Source organism: Carettochelys insculpta, chromosome 3 (genome assembly GCF_033958435.1).
Source record: "Carettochelys insculpta isolate YL-2023 chromosome 3, ASM3395843v1, whole genome shotgun sequence".
NCBI lineage: Eukaryota > Metazoa > Chordata > Testudines > Carettochelyidae > Carettochelys > Carettochelys insculpta.
Window position 1 is genome coordinate 146,994,624 of NC_134139.1, and position 13,911 is coordinate 147,008,534.

At 41.6% G+C, this 13,911-nt stretch overlaps 1 protein-coding gene across 5 annotated transcripts in view; it reads left to right on the plus strand.

The window, feature by feature from the left end:
- Positions 1 to 13,911, plus strand: part of SENP6 (SUMO specific peptidase 6) — a 157,296-nt gene that overhangs the window by 36,467 nt on the left and 106,918 nt on the right. For all 5 annotated transcript variants that reach the window (XM_074990988.1, XM_074990984.1, XM_074990986.1 and 2 more), the window contains exons 3-4: positions 9,587 to 9,650; positions 11,185 to 11,327. In XM_074990988.1, coding sequence (XP_074847089.1) covers positions 9,587 to 9,650; positions 11,185 to 11,327 — 207 coding nt within the window. The remainder of the gene's footprint in view (positions 1 to 9,586; positions 9,651 to 11,184; positions 11,328 to 13,911) is intronic.

The window sequence follows — 13,911 nt, forward strand, 5'->3', positions numbered from 1 at the left end:
GCGCACACAAAATCTATCACAGCAAGGGTGTACCTACCCGACGCCCGCTTCCGCGCCATCAGTTCGCTGGTGCAAGTCATCGCATACAGCCCCACGGTGCCGGTCTTAACGTGCTTACAGCTGCTGGGCCACATGGCGGCCGCAACGTTTGTGGTAGAGAATGCCAGGTTGCACATGTGAAGCCTGCAGCATTGGCTGGCGAGCGTTTACAAACCGGCATCCCACACTGTCCACAGGGTGGTGTCGCCCACAACAGAGGTGCGCAGATCCCTGGCATGGTGGGAAAACCCTGAGAATCTGCTAGTGGGGGTGCCTTTTTCACCAACCACAAATTTCTATTTTTCTTACTACCGACGCCTCCCACATAGGATGGGGAGCGCGCATCAGTGACAAGGTAACGCACGGGCTATGGTCCCCTGCGGAACAGACGCTGCACATAACCATGCTGGAGCTCAGAGCAGTGTTCAACGCCTGCAAACATTTTCGAGATTACCTACATGGCAAAGTAGTCGGGATTCAATACCAACAATACCTCCACTATGTTTCACATCAATCGACAAGGAGGAGCACGATCCCGTGCCCTATGTGCGGAAGCAGTCCAATTGTAGAATTGGTGCATCACCAACAACATAACGTTGAAAGCCTCGTACTTGCCGGGCTCTCGCACCGTGACAGCAGATCAGCTGAGCAGGCGCTTCGCAATCACGCACGAATGGCAGATCCGCTCCGATCTGCTACAGCGCATTTTTCGTACATGGGGGTTTCCCCAGATCGATCTGTTTGCCACAAGGTCTTGCACAAAGCCAGAAGGGAGAGAGCTCGCATGATACTCATAATCCCGCTTGGGATCGGCAGCAATGGCTTCCCTTGCTTTTGCGCATGTCGGACCGCCCACCGCTCCCTCTACCAGTGGCGCTGGACTTACTCACGCAGGCTCAGGGGTCCTTAGTGCACCCGCACCGTCAGGGTCTGCACCTACAAGCATGGCTAATCCATGGCTCAGCTCTTTACAGAGCACGTGTACGGAGGGAGTACAACAAGTCCTGGAATGTAGCCGAAGGACCTCCACCAGGAGGACTTACAAGCAGAAACGGACTCGATTCACAGCCTGGTGTTCCGCCAAGCAGTTAGCTCCCCTTGACGTTCCTATACCTGTAATACTAGAATACTTACTGGACCTCGAGAGGCGGGCTTTCTCTATCCTCGCTAAAGGTCCACCTTGCTGCTATATCAGCCTTTTGGCATACAGAGGAAGGGCCCACAGTATTCGCCCATCCTATCGTTACCAGGTTCTTGAAGGGGCTGGTAAACCTGTACCCCCCTCGGAAACCGCTTCCACCATCGTGGAATTTGGACTTGGTGCTCAGCACGCTATCAGGTCCACCTTTTGAACCACTAGCCACAGTTCCCATACGTCTCCTTACGATAAAAAAAACAAAACAAAACTACCTTCCTTCTTGCAACTACGTCAGCCCGCAGGGTGAGTGAGCTCGTGGCAGTGATGGCAACGCCGCACTGCACAGTATCCTCAAAGGAGGCGGTAACCTTAAGGCTGCACCCAGCCTTTGTTCCAAAAGTCTCTTCGGAGTCCAATCTTAACGGGCCAATAGTTTTACCCTCCTTTTACCGGAAGCCTCACAGCTCTGGCAAGGAGGCACGCCTGCATCTCCTGGATGTGAGGAGGGCATTGGCCTTCTACATAAACAGAACTAAGTCCTTCCGGAAAACGGACAGGCTCTTAGTCTCTCTCTCCCAGCCCAAAGGAGAAGGTCTCTCTTCACAGAGAATCTCTAAGCACATTGTGTCGTGTATAAAAATGTGTTACGAGCTTCAAAATGCTCCTTTGCTGGCCCCGCCCAGGGCTCACTCCACCAGGGCGGTGGCGGCGTCAACAGCCTTCTTCAAGGGCATCGCATTAAAAGACATCTGTAGAGCAGTGACCTGGTCATCCTACAACACCTTCGCCGAGCATTATGCCCTGCCTCGGGTATTCGAAGAGGATACCGTCTGTCGACAGCAGTCCTCTCGGGGGCAAGCTGCACATAAACTGATTACCCACCTCCTTACTTGGGTTACTGCTGGGTAGTCACCTATTGTGGAGCACCCACGGGGACACTAGAAGAAGAAAGAGAAGTTACTCACTGTAGTAACGGTGATTCTTCGAGATGTGTCCCCGTGGGTGCTCCACCACCCGCCCATCCTCCCCGCTTCGGATCTCTGTCTAGTGTTTTTCAGGAGCATCCGAGGCGGTTGGTCAAGGAACTGGCAGGGACCGGATCGCGCACGCGGCCGGGGGCAGCGCGCGACGGCGCATGCGCGATCCAGGAAAAACTGCTGGAAGATTTCCGATCTGCGGCGCCGGGCGAGCCCGACACCTATTGTGGAGCACACACGGGGACACATCTCGAAGAACCACCGTTACTACGGTGAGTAACTTCTCTTTTCTGGTACACTGTAAGGCTTCTGTGCAATGACTGTGTTCTCAGCTGGCCATCCACTGAGTGCCCCACCTCTCATTCTTTCATGTGATCCTTGAAAATAATACAGGGGCCTGGACTTTATTTTCAAAGTTGGGAGAAAGAGGATATAAAAGTTTTTCAAGAAAGAATTTTGGACTTTCCCCTTCGCTACACAGGTATTGCCAACAAAGGTGATGGCAGTGAAATATCGTACACTGAACTTGTAATACAAAGGCTGTGTCTACACTTGCACCCCTTTTTTGAAAGGGAGATGCTAATGAGACACTTAGGGGTACACTAATGAAGCACTCTGATGAATATGTAGCACCTAATTAGCATAATGGTGGCTGCAGCACTTCAAAAGTGCTGCTTTCCATCACATGTGGCTCATCTTCATGAGGTTCTTTTCGAAAGGACCTCACACATTGAAATCCCCTTATTCCTATTTGTTTATAGGAATAAGGGGATTTCAAAGTGTGCGGGGTCCTTTTGAAAAGGACCCCATGTAGACAAGCTGCACGTGATCAAAAACAGCACTTTTGAAGTACTGCGTCTGCCATTACGCTAATGAGGTGCTGCCTGTTCATTGCAGTGCCTCATTAGCATATCCCAAACTGTCTCATTAGCATCCCCTTTCAAAAGGGGGGTGCTAGTGTAGACACAGCCAAACAGGAATCTCAACTAGCTCCCTTCCCCCCCAGCATTTCTGAGGGGGTCAAAGCATGAATACAGATAGGAGATGCTAGCAAAAAGGTTTGGTAACCAAAATATAAAACCACCAGGTGTCTGCAATGGACAGCAAGCCCCCAGAAATATGTTGGTGGGGTATGGGGGGGTGCTGTGGTCTGCAGCTGCAAAGCCACTTGGAATATTGAAGTAGCTGTCACATGGTGTGGTGGGGCAGTGGCTGGCACTGGGCAGCACAGAAAAAAATACCAACTGTAGAGACAGAACCAAGAACTCCTTTCAGGGTCTGTTTGCAATGGGTGGATGTGCCCACAGCGCTAATAGCAAAGAAAGAAAGAGACATTTTCAGGCTCTCATACAAATATGAGCCCACAGCCAGAGGCTTCCTGCTCCTGCTTTGAAATACACACTCTCCCTGTTACCTAATTAACTGGAGAGCAGCGGCCAGAGCATAGGAGTGAGAGGGGCATTGTGGATTACATATGGGATACCACGGGAGGCTAATAAATTCGATTTTTAAGACGTGGTGCTTCCACACTGACCTTTAATCATACTTCTGAATTGGAGCTTGATGCTATACCCATCCGGTAACTGTGATATTGTAATCTCGATATTAGTGCTCCTTAAATTGAGCTAATGGTCTTTACAGTGAAGACAGTTTGGTAATATCGAGCTAATGGCCTTAAATTCAAATTTATCTTTTAGTGTAAATGCAGTCTTTGACAGTGGCTAATTTTCAAGCAATCTCTTGAGATTGTGCCAACTATGCTGATGAGTAAGTTTTCATTTATGAGTCAAACAGCAGATTGGGTTCTTCAATGAATGTGACCATTCATCCTTTTCTTTTTTTTCAGATGTTAAGAATTGAGTGAGTTTTCTTATTATTTATGATCATTCTGTGGGATCTAAAGTATTGACAGTTGCTTGCTAATTTTTTTTAAAGTACTCCCTCTCAATTTCAGGAGATTTAGAAGCAAATCTATGGGTTCAGTGTTTCTCAACCTTTTTGTATAAAGAACCCCTTTTCTTGCATTCTCCTAGGTAAGCATACCACCAGTTGGGAAACATGGTTTTAAGGTGATCTGGGGTCTTGAAACAAGTGCCATTCAGCCTTTCCAGATTACTGTACCATTTTCAGGAGTCAGATTTGTTTTGCACACCACCAAGTTACATCTCACTTAAAAACAACCTGCTTACAAAACCATCACAAACTGCTACTGAAAACTTGCTGACTTTCTCCCATCTTATTATCAACTAAATGAATAGGAATAGAAATATTGTACTTACATTTCAATGTAAGGCATATGAGGTAGTAGAAACAAGTCATTGTCTGAATGAACTTTTAGATTGTACTAACTTGACTAGTGTTTTTTTCTGTAGCCTGTTGTAAAACTAGGCAAATACGTAGATGAGTTGATGTATCCCCTCAGTGTACCACTAAGGGTACAAACATACCCCTGGTTGAGAAATACTGTTAATGTTTAGCTAATTTTAATTGCTGTAATTTTGAAGATGGTATTGCATTTTTATACCTAACAAGCAAAGAGGTTGAATTCTTGTTTTAAGTGTCAAATTTTGCTATAGAACCACAAATGTCCCTCCATAATATTGTCAGCCAGTGTATCCTTACTGTGTATACTCAGGAGAAATAGTTTTTAATAAGTTATGACCCATTAACCCTAGCACATAGAGTAAGGTATTGGAGAAGGGAGATGTTTAATACTACCCTTGGATGCAATAGTATGCTCTACTAGAGACTTGTCCAAAGCGTTTCTTTCTTGAAACAAAAGTCTAGAACAATGTTCCCTCTATTTTTCCTCATTTGTGTGTGAAATAAATTTTATGTATACCAAGGCATGTGCTGATGTGCACCCCGAGGAGAAGCAGATGCTGCCAGCTGTGGGTGTCTGTGGGTACTCTGCCAGTTAGCTGGGCAGCATTTAAATATCTCCTGGGCAGTCACCCAAGTGCACAGCTTACAGAGTACACTGCTATAGACTCACAGTCCATTTAACTATACTATTGCTTTTTAAAATTCAAACAATATTCTAAAATGCTTTAAAGTTGAATAGTTAAGTTGAAAAGTTTAAAAAAAAAAAGACAAGAAGAGAAAATGAGATGTAATTGTGAAGCAAAGGCAAGATATTTTAAATTCTCATTCAGAAGTGATGTAGTGTCTCTTGGACGAAGAGACCCAAGAATACTGTTCTAATAATATGAGAAGGGTTTGTAAACAGAGTGGCAAAATTCTGTGGAAGGTCCAAAGCAGGTGTTGCATGGCAGCAGAAGCCATTAGGGGAGCAAACACAAAAAAACCCACTATGCTGTCCCATGAGATGCATGCTTAACTAAAATAATACATTGTTAGAAATTATATGTACATTGAATGGCAAACATTAAGACCCCTTGTCAAAATGGAGCTTTGTTAGGTTGCATGAATACAAGTCATTCTTAACTAATTTCCTTAATTCATTTTAATAAAATAAATGAATTCAGTTAATTTATTTTAGTGTAAAGTGTTGGTTGGGCTATGTTTTGTTTTTGTTATTCTGGCTGTTTAGTTTTGTATTTTAAGCGTGTACCTCAAATTAAAAACCAGTAAGAGAATAAAAAAAGTGCCATCATCCTGAACAACCAAGTGAAAGAGGTAGTGACATATAAAGACATTGTTTAAAAAATTAAATTCTATTGAGGAAAATGAAAAGGAGCATAAACGCTAGTGAATGAAGTCTAGAAACATGCCAAAACCTCAATATTTTTGAAAGTATGTTAGAAGCAGGAAGCCTGCTAAGCAGCTGGTGGGGCCTCTATACAATCAAGATGCTAAAGGAGCACTCAAGGATAAGGTCATTGTGGGGAAAACTAACTTAATTTTTTTGGCATTGGTCTTCATGGCTGAGGATGTGAGGGAGATTCCCAAACCTGAGGTATTCTTTTTTGGGTGACAAATCTGAGGAGCTGTCCCGGACTGAGGTGTTTATAACCTATCCTTTAAATCACCTTCTGTACCGAATGACTGGAGGATAGCTAATGTGATGCCAGTTTTAAAAAGAGGTGATCTTTTCAATTACAGGCCTAAATCTAAGTTCAGTGTTGAGCAAAATGTTTGAAACTATAGTAAAGAACGGAATTGTTGAGGAAGACTCAGTATGGCTTTTATAAAAGGAAACCATGCCTTACTTATCTAATGGAATTCTTTGAAGGGCTCAATACAAGATTTGAAAAGTGTTGAGGATAACCTCCCAGTGCAAGTGCTGGATGCTCCAACTAGAGGATGTGCTCCTCATGACATGCTCCTCACAAATAGGAAAGAATTGGTAGGGGAAGCAGAAGTAGGTAGCAACCTGGGCAGCAGTGACCATAAGGTGATGGAAATTAGGATCCCAACAAAAGGAAGAAAGAAGAGCAACAGAATATGATCCATGGATCTCAGAAAGCCAGAGTTAACCACGTTCTGGGAACTAATGGGCAGGGTACCTGGGAGGCTAATATGAGGCAGAAGAGTCCGGGAGACCTGCCCCTACTTTAGAGAAGCCTTATGGAGAGTGCATCCCAACATGTGGAATGAATATCAAATATGGCAGGCGACCTGCGTAGCTTAACAGAAATATCTTCTGTGTGTTTAAACACAAAAAGGAAGCTTACAAGTAGTTGAAGTTTGGACAGATGAATAGAGAGGAATATAAAAACATTGCTTGAGAGGCACATGATCAGGAAGGTCAAAGTACAGTTGGAGTTGCAATTGGCAAAAGATGTAAAACATAAGAAGAAGGGTTTCTACAGATAAGTTATCAACAAGGAGGTCAGTGAAAGCTTTGGACTATTAGGCTATGTCTACGTGGTTCCATAAGGTCAAAATAAAGCCGTGTTTTGAGGCATCCCTGTACTCCTCATGCGATGCGGTGTACAGGGATGCTGGAATAGCAAGCTTGTTATCTCAAAAACTGTTTCAGGACAATGGGTGCATTGCATAGATGCAGGCAGCTATTTTGGGATACCACGCTATCCCGAAATAGCACCTGCCCTCTAAACATAGCCTTACTGAATGAGGAGTTCAACCTAGTGACATGATGTGAAAAAAGTTGAGGTATTCAATGCGTGCACACACACACATGGAGTCAGTGATCAGACTGCTATCCCAAACCCCTCTCCTTGGCTCCACCCCTGAGCCTGCATCCCCAGTCAGACACCTTGCCAGTGCTCACACATACAGCCCAACCCTCTGCTTCAGTCCTGAGCCGTCGGCCCCAACCCCACTGTATACTCTCCATGTGTGGAATGAGTTTTGTTGTGTGCACCAGTATGGAGGTGATGTTTCACGCATCACCACTTTTTTGGTACACACAACAATTTATTCCACACGTGGACCTAAAAATATTAGCGAGAACATTGGTCATGTTGTTACTCCTTATTTCTAAAAAGTTATGAGTATCAGAAGACTTATTCCTACACAGTTCAATTTATCTCTCTGAGACTTGTTGATTTGGATTTTTTTTGTTTGTTTTTGCTCTTACTGTTGTGTTTGTAATAAAGTAGTGTTTAGGCACAGTAAAAACAGTGAGACAAATCCTGTCCTAAACAGCTTGAAGTCACCAAAGGGTGGGAAGAAGGATGATGCCAAGGTACATGTCCAGGATTACACATGAGGCCAATGGCAAAACTTGATATAACATTTGTGTCCTGAATCTACGTCCAGGTGCACATTCACTGGACCATGTTGCATTTATTTCTTCATTAGGTTTTGATATTCTAATAACAAAGGCTCTGTGTGTCGCCACTCTTGTATGTTTTTCATCAACTATATTGAACCTCTCTTGTCCAGCACCATTGGGACCTGACTGGTGCTGGATGAGAGAAGTTGCTGTACAACAGTAGGTCAATATATTCTACCACATTACTAACACTTCCACTGCTTACTGGGCTCTTAGAAGACATTTAGGGGTAAATTAGAGCTAAACAACAGCTCAGAACACTGAAAGCCAGGACTGCTGGCTATAAACTAACTGTTTGAGACTACATGAAACTTGGTCACACCCTTGATTAATGGTCATCTGGCTAACTGCAATCATGCTGGATTACAGAGTTTGCTGGACGAGGGTGTTCCACATTAGAGAGGTTCAATCTGTACCTCTTTTTATTGTCAAGATAGGAAAGTGCAACAGAGCTCCTTTTGAGAAAATGAACACCTAACCTTGAAAAGCAAATAAAAATGCAGTATGTGAAGGTTTTCAAATCCACAGAAATTGTCAGAAATATTGAACTCATTTCTTCCCTTGTGACTGTGTAATTAAAAACTAGTTTTTCAACTTTTTTCCCCATGATAAATCTGGAAGAGTTTTGTTTCCATAATTGAAGTCAGAGTACACTAACATTGATAGCTAACTAGATTGCTTTCAATATGGAGAAGTGTGAATAATTCCTGTTTATAGATGTTTGTTTGCATAAGTATTGGTCCTCTCCTTAGGAGCAGGTACTTTCTTTTTTATTCTATCTAGGAAGAATTGTATCTTGAACAGAAATTGTCAGTGGCATATTGTGAAATTCTGCTGTAATTCCTTGAAGGTCTTTCTATCTAATTATAAGAGATTTATCAGAAGGGTCTTAGAAGATCAGTATTCTCTGAACTTTTTATCTGTTCTCCTCCAACCCCCCCACTTCTCTGCATTTATAAAATTCTCTATGGTGTCGCTCAGGTATGCGGTACAGGTTTCTATTCCCTCTTTATATGAAAATTCCAGACATAAGAATTCTTAGTCATATTCTAACATTTGCCATTAAACTACTGTTACATGGAATATCTCTTAAAGGTAGGGTGATGTGTTTTGGTGGCAGTTTAAATATGTTTACATTTTTGTGATTAAACTCTTGCATCTTGAAACTTGCATACTTATTTTGACTGAATTTAATCATGCTTTTCTGTCTATGGACAAATTGACATTCTGCTTGGAGGATTGAGTTTAAGATTTTGTCTCTTGGCCTCCATTTTATGTTTTATGGACTATAACTTCACAAATGCTGGGCTATCCAAAAGTTTGCATGATTCTTTCTTTAAGTAAATATCTTGTGTACTAAAGCTTTTCACATAGTAAAACCGTTTATTTATACCAAGGGCATAAGGCTGGCTCCTTTTAAATATTCAAATGAGGCTAACAGTATAATATTTTAAATTGCTGATAACTTTAATCTCATTTTCATACTTTGTTTTTTGTGCATTTACTTAATGTTAGTCTCCAAACAACTTTGGCATAATACTGCTTTCTTATTATACTGATCACTGTAATATTTCTGTTTTTATAGGTAAACGTATCTTTTAAACGCTATTTTAATACAGAAAATGTAATCTGTGTATGCTGACTTTAAGTATGATTTTAAGACTGTCTTGCTGCCATTTTTCTGTATTATAAGATATGTCTTCTTCTCTCTCATCTTCAACTGCTTAGTGAGGCAAAACTGCTCAGCCTAGATGAGAGTGATGGGTCCTTCAGTCCCAATGAAGAAAAGAAGGTAAGTATTTTATATATTTGTCCATTAGAATACATATTAAGGTTTTATTTTAAAATAAAGTATAGTAATCCCATTTTATGAAAATATATATTTTGAAAACCGTTGCATGTTGCTTTTCTATGATGCACACTGCAAAAATATCTTGAGTTGCATTCCTTTACTATTTGTCATTTGTGAATTCCATGGGACTTGCTTACTACACAGAACTCTTTTTCTGTCAGAACTCTGAAGCTGTCAGCATTGGCATTTATTTTTAACTCTACACTATTACCGGTCATAGACTAAATTTGTTGGGCTTTTTTTTATTTTTTCTTTTGTCAAAAAGAATAAAATGTACTTCCTATATTATCTTGACCGCATATTCTGAGGTATTTTGGATATTGAATATGATTGTTCATCTGTTGGAGGAGAAGGTGAGCAATGAAGGATAGTTGTGTTCTTCTGGGTTTTTGATGGCAGTGCTGAGTTATTTTGTTAGACATTTTACAGTACTTCAAAATTGCGGTGTTTTGGATACAACAAAGAAAGGCTGGCTTTCCCTGCAACAAAATATTTGGAAGATGCAACCCAGTTAATCAGACCAAATGAAACAAACGTCTGCAGATGATAGAGAATAGGCTGTATATGGCTATTGAAATGCCATTTAAATAGTAGTATAAAACAGCCATCCAATATATTTTTCAATTGATATGTCCATATTAATATAGGCTTAATAAATTTAACAGTAATCAAAAGTAAATAATTCTCTAAGATCTCTTCCAAGGTTCAAAAACTCTGTGCGTGAAATGCTATCTGGAATTAACCGAATATAGTAGCAATGGTAATATCTCAAATATGTCATCTTGGCAATGCAGAATACAGTAAAAGCTCCTGTTAACCAGCACTTGGGTAACCGGCAAGTTCTGTTATCTGGTACCACAGCTCATGGGGTGCTTGGCCGGTCACTGCATGGTAGCCATCCTGCCAGCAGCAGTGGGGCCAGCATCTCATCCAGAGCCAATTGCTCTGCTGGGGCCAGCATCCTGGCTGGGACTGGCTGCCATGCTGGTAGCAGTGAAGCTGACTGCCATGCCAGCAGCAGTGTGGCCTGCAAGCAAATAATCAGAAGATTTGATTATCTAGCAATACCTGTTTCCCAAGGATGCTGAATAATCAAGCTTGTACTGTGGTTTTATTTCCTAATGTTGACATATTTATCGGTTATGGGGCATTGCTTTTATTGTAAAATTTTCTTGGCAGAAGAGGCATATTCTCATTTCATTTTTTGTGGTTCTGAGAATTCTGATATGCAGGACAAACCATTAGACAAAAAAGTTCTGAACACTATATTATATGAAATGTAATTTTAGTTTTAGTTATGAGGTCTTGGGGAGAACTGTTTTGAAGACTAAGGGACAGGTTTTAGATATTAAAAGTCAATATTCTATACAAAGAGTGTAAATATGGATCCCAGTGATTGTTCATATTAACTTTTCCCAACTTAATAATTTTGTACGCTAATCTGCCAAATGTTTTATTATTTGTCTCATTACAGTCACTACGCTGTCGACCAGGGACTGTTGGCACCAGTGGTGAGTGCATAAAAACATACGCAAGACGAGGCAAAACTGGAAGTTTTAGAGTTTTGAAAGGGAATTCAATTGGACTCAACATGCTGGGAAATAGCAAGAAACTGAGGTATGTAATTTTCAAGGTTACTAAATAATTGCTTAGTTAACAATCAGTTTTATTTAAACAAGTGGTACAATATATGAATAACATTTTAGATACTTTTTAAGAGACTGCAGGGAAATTAAGTAAACTACAGTGAAGACTCAGTTTGCCCTTGCTAATCCATAAATCTGGCACGTTACAAATAAAAGTAGAATTTAAAAGTAGACTGCTTTAGTGAGATCTTGACAAACACTCTTACAGAGTGTGTTTATAATGAATGGGGTTTGACTCCCCACCCTGGCACCTCCTGCTGGTCACATGGGAGTTAGCTGTTCTAGCCTCTTGAGTGCTCTCTTCTGGCTGGTGTCTTGTCCACTGATTCTAAACCATGTGTTGGATTGATTTATTCAGAGCCCTGCTTTTTTACAGGGCGATGTAAGCTAGTGTCCAGAGTCAATACTAAGCCCTGTTTGCAGGGCAGTGCAGCCTAGCAGCCAGTTGATATCAGTCCCTTTTTTTCAGGGCGGTGTGGTCTAGTGGTCAGAGTCAGTACCATGAGGCCCTTCTTGCAAAGCAGTGTGGCCTAACAGCCAGAGTCTGTACAGTGAGGCCCCTCTTGCATGGCAGGCCCCATGGGCTGGAGTTTAGAATGGGGATCAGGGGACCTGGGCCTTTCCCGCTCCACTGCGGCCCCAGCCCAAGGCCCTACCAGTGGTGGTCTGGCCCACCACTAACTTGACAGGGGCTCCAACCAAAACACACCGAGTTAACAGGGAACGTTCTCTCCCTGGGCTGCTTCCTACTTGCCTTCCTAACCCTCCTTTGTGGCATCCCTCACTAGCTTGGGGACTTTGCCAGTTGTCCTCAGCTGACTAGCTTCTGTGGTGTGTTCTGCAGTTAGTTCCCTCTCTGGAGCTCCATGGGGATCTTCTTTCCTGGCAGCAGCCAGCCACAACTCACTAGCTCTGCAGGCCCACAGATGGAGCATGTTCAGCAAGACTGTAGAGTGGGGCCTCCTTGTCCCAGTGAACCAGATTAGCCTTCTCTGACTCAGTGCACGGTTTGTACAGCCTGTCACAGTGCTACATGGGACTTATTAGTACTAAATGCTTTCTGAACAAAATCTGCTGACCCTGGGTATTCAATTAGATCTTGGCTAAGTACCATTCAAGACGGCTGATAACATTACACAATCTTCCATTAATTCAGAAGTGCAGAATGTTATGTCCATGTTCTTGGTTATAGGCTTGTCTCTCTTTCAGGCTATCTCCAGGACTAGATGGGATGCTCCTTCACTTTCCTTCCTATGGGACATGATTTCACACGAGAACCTACTTTGAATTAGTTTAGAATAAGGCTTCATCAATTAGATTTATTCTCAGATTCAGCTTGAGCCCTGGTCTCCAAAAGAATGAAGCACAAATGCTGATATAATTTAATTTGGTGTTTCAGTTAGTCATCACCACTGCTGGTGTTCAAGGTGGCAGTCCTCCTACTCGTGTCTTGCTTATGTTGTAACTGAAAGCAGTAGCTATATGAAACACCAGCCACAGGAAGTTAATTATAAAGTTAGTGCAGTCAGTTCTCATCCACCCTGTATGAGGAAAAAGATCACAAGATAGCTACATCCAGTCAGTAAATAGCCATCCCATATAAAGTCAAGCCAGGTATGACCTGAACTGTAGTCTTGTGTTGTAAGTAGGAAATTACTTCTTCCAATTTATGAATAAAAAATTAGGTCTGAGAGGATGACATCTACTAAGACATCGAAGCATTTGGTGACCAGAAATAAGCTGTTCCTTTCACTAACTAGAGATAACACTTCCTTTGTGTAAGAAATATTGGGTTTACTTGCAGAATGCAATTTTAAACACTTTTCCATCTTACGTGTATAGCACATTTCAGGTAGTTGAACTAAACTTCCAAACAAAACAAAAACAAAACCAAAAAAAAAAAAAACCAAAAAAACCCCTGCTGTTTTGCATTCTTTTGAATGAATTTGAATTTACATCCCACTAGAGCTGGATACAAGTTGCAAGTAAATTGATCATCCACTAAATATGCATCATTGACCATTTTCTACTAAATCATATGCATAATTGACCATTTTCCAACATAATAAGTAACAATTAAGAAACTGAACAAAAGTAAGTTAACCTGTATAGATGTTTAAATATATGTAGATACACAGTAGCTTCTTGGTTAGTAAAAAGAGCCATCAAATTTAGTGTAATGCTGTGTTTAGTTGCAGATAAATTTCTTTTAACAGTTAATAAAGGCATGAATGAAAAACACCACCTTGCCTTCAATGAATGTTTTTAGTGATTTTGAAATTAGTCCTAGGATCACTTACCTCTAACCTCTGTTCAGATCAAGGAGGTTATCATCCTACGAACAGGTATCTTTTGCTTAATACTGAAGTGTAGCATCTCATAATTTTTATATACTGTAAGCACCACAAAGAAGGGCAAAATATTGCAATTGTGCCCAGTATAACCGCAGTTTTATAGTGAGTGTTAATTTGCCAATGATGTACAATATGAAGGGTATTCAGTGATTGTTCTTTTGATTTTTGGGACATCTAATTCTCAGTAGCTTCCAAAGGTTA